General features: G+C 34.7%; 1 protein-coding gene across 1 annotated transcript; it reads right to left on the reverse strand.

Annotated features, from left to right (window-relative positions):
• Window positions 1-494: 494 nt before the first annotated feature.
• LOC132174299 (protein FAR1-RELATED SEQUENCE 1-like) lies at window positions 495-1,295 on the reverse strand. Its single transcript, XM_059585975.1, has one exon. It carries the CDS (start codon window positions 1,293-1,295, stop codon window positions 495-497), a length of 801 nt encoding a protein of 266 aa, XP_059441958.1.
• Between the last annotated feature and the right edge of the window lie 1,440 nt (window positions 1,296-2,735).

A 2,735-nucleotide genomic window follows, 5' to 3' on the forward strand; every position in this document is an offset into this window, starting at 1 on the left:
AACATATTTATTAAATGACATTAATAAATCTTTCTTCTTCTATATTCTAGCTATGAATGTTTTATAGCATTGGATATGACATCCTCAAAAAAAAAAAAAAAACCAGCTGTGTACATTTGCTTTTCTTGAAGCATAACTACAAACAAGAAAGAGAAGCAAATCTACAAAACATGAATACAAACTGAAACTGTAGAGTTTCAAGGATCAAAATAAGAATACAAAACAAGAATACAAACTGAAACTGTAGAGTTCCAAGGATCAAAATAGGAATACAAACTATAGAGTTTCAAGGTATTCCTAACAGTAGAGTATCAAGGATCAAAATAGGAATACACGGAGTAAAATAGGAATACAAATTGCAACTTGCTCTTGTCATTTCTTCACCTTCGTTAATTTTACTTTCTAACAACCTTTTCTACAATGGATAGCTTTCGTGTTGACGAGGGCTTTCCTTTACTTTTTGCAACTAAAGGACTCCGCAACTTGTTACATTTCTAATACCTCCTATCAGTTGCTTCAGTACAAATCGAATATGCACCCGGAATGTGAAGAGAAGGTGCACTACTCAAACAGCTTTCACTTCTTAACCCATTACAAAGCAATTCCTCCTTTAACTTACGTATACAAGCCTTCATTGTCATATAGGTTTCATTGTAATCTGACGTGAGAAATGCTACTTCAGAAAAATCATTGCCTAAATCAGCATATTTTTGTGCTTTAGGATTGCCACTCAAATTGTCATAACTACTTTTAACAAAAGTATATTTTCGTTTCAAGTCCTTCCTCCATCGGTCAAGAACATATTTGGATGGCAACTCTTTCACATCTTTCACCAAGGTAAGAACAATAAGGGCATGCCTGCACATGATTCCTCTGAATTCAAATAATCTACAAGTGCATTGTACCTCACATTCAGTGTCATTAAAGTAAACACAATATTTTACTTCTTTTATGAAGTCACCACTAACTCTTACACGATCAATAACTTCATATGTAGAAATCGCACCTTCGCTTTTTAGTAAGGATGGCAAACACATCATGAATCCCCTAAACTCTTCTTGAACTTCTTTGAACTTTTCATTTGTGTAAATAGCTTGAAGTTGACGCTCAATAGAATGAAGAGTTATAAGTGGAAACATTTTATTGTACGAACCAAAATCAGCTAGACGCTCGTTCTCCACCATTCTCATCAAAGCGTTGTTATAATCCCCAACAAATTTCTTCAACGGAGTCTTTGGTCCCACATAACCATCAAAAAAGGCATTCATACTCTCACTTCGTTGTGTAGTGGACATTCCGGCCCAAAATATACCTTTCACATATGCCGGTACCCATTGATGCCGCTATCCATATAATTGACATAGCCATGCATTCTCTTGAAGATTATATTTCTCAACTACTTGTTGCCATCTTCTTTCAAATTCATCACAAGTCAAAGAGTCATATACGCAATTTAATAGAACACCCTTAAAGTTTTCATATTGAGAGTAAGATCCAAGCTTATGCGGAACTTCGCTCATTATATGCCATAAACAAAATCTATGATTAGCTCTTGGAAATACTCTCCGAATTGTAGCTTGCATAGCTCTATCTTGATCAGTTATAATTGCATTTGGAGCACAGTCTGACATGCATTTCAACCATGTTTCGAACAACCACACAAAAGTATCGGTATTCTCATTTGATAGTAACCCACACCCAAAAAGTATGGATTTGACCATGGTGATTCACTCATCTTGTATTTATTAGTCAAGTATGTAGTGTCAAATGTTATGACGTCTCCAAAAGATTCATATGCTGCCCTACTTCGTGCATTCTCATTAAATAGTTACGCAATGCTTCTGCATCTCCTTCTCCAAGTAACTCATTCCTTACTTTGTTAATATAATTTCGACAATCTTTCTCTCCAAATGGAAGATTATCATACCCACCCGCTTCAATAGCAAGAGCTTTGTAATTTTTACTCGGACGGACTCCAGCATCATCTAGTTGTTCAAGCTTTCTTTTCACACGAGAATTTAACTTCTTATGGCATCTAAAATATTTTGTCTTGCTTGGGCTAACTACATGAGTGTGTTCAAGCACGACACTAGACAATGTAAATCTTCCATCTAGACTTACTTTTGCATTGATCTTTGCCTTGCACCCCATTCTCTCCATTGTTTTTGGCCTAACGATATTAGATGCCTTGCTTTTTGACTTGCCCTCATGAAGACATGCAATGGTGAAGTATCTTACATTTCCATCATCTCCAAGTCTATGAGATCTTTTTGTCACACCAAAACCTACTTGCTTGGCATATTGCTTAGAATATGAAAAAACCTCTTCTTCAGAATCAAACATCATACCAATTGTTGGTTCTTCAACCATTTGATTTTCAAGAGTAGTTATATCTAAACAAAGTTAAAAGAAAACAATTAACATAAATTTAACAAATCATACTATACAAGCAAATTGTTTTTTTAACTAACCAATTTGAGGGCCAAGAGGAAGGTCAAGAGCTTCATTGTTGCTCACATTCATCATTGAACTCGGTATCAATGTCAAATTACAGGAGATCCTAACTTGATGGAGAGAAATTAACTCTTTAACTTTTGTGCTAAAAGAACCTCTCTATCAAAGAAACAAAAGTCAAACAATGTTCATTAGTTCTAAGCACCAAGGTTAACCCTTTAACATTTTTCAATCCTGTCAATCCACAATCAACATTAAAAAAAAAAAAAAAAAAAAAAAAA

Source organism: Corylus avellana, chromosome ca3, assembly GCF_901000735.1.
Source record: "Corylus avellana chromosome ca3, CavTom2PMs-1.0".
Classification (NCBI taxonomy): domain Eukaryota; kingdom Viridiplantae; phylum Streptophyta; class Magnoliopsida; order Fagales; family Betulaceae; genus Corylus; species Corylus avellana.

What these genes read in the sequence shown, in the direction of transcription:
- LOC132174299 (XM_059585975.1), bottom strand. Translation starts at nt 1,295, where the DNA reads ATGTCCACTACACAACGAAGTGAGAGTATGAATGCCTTTTTTGATGGT.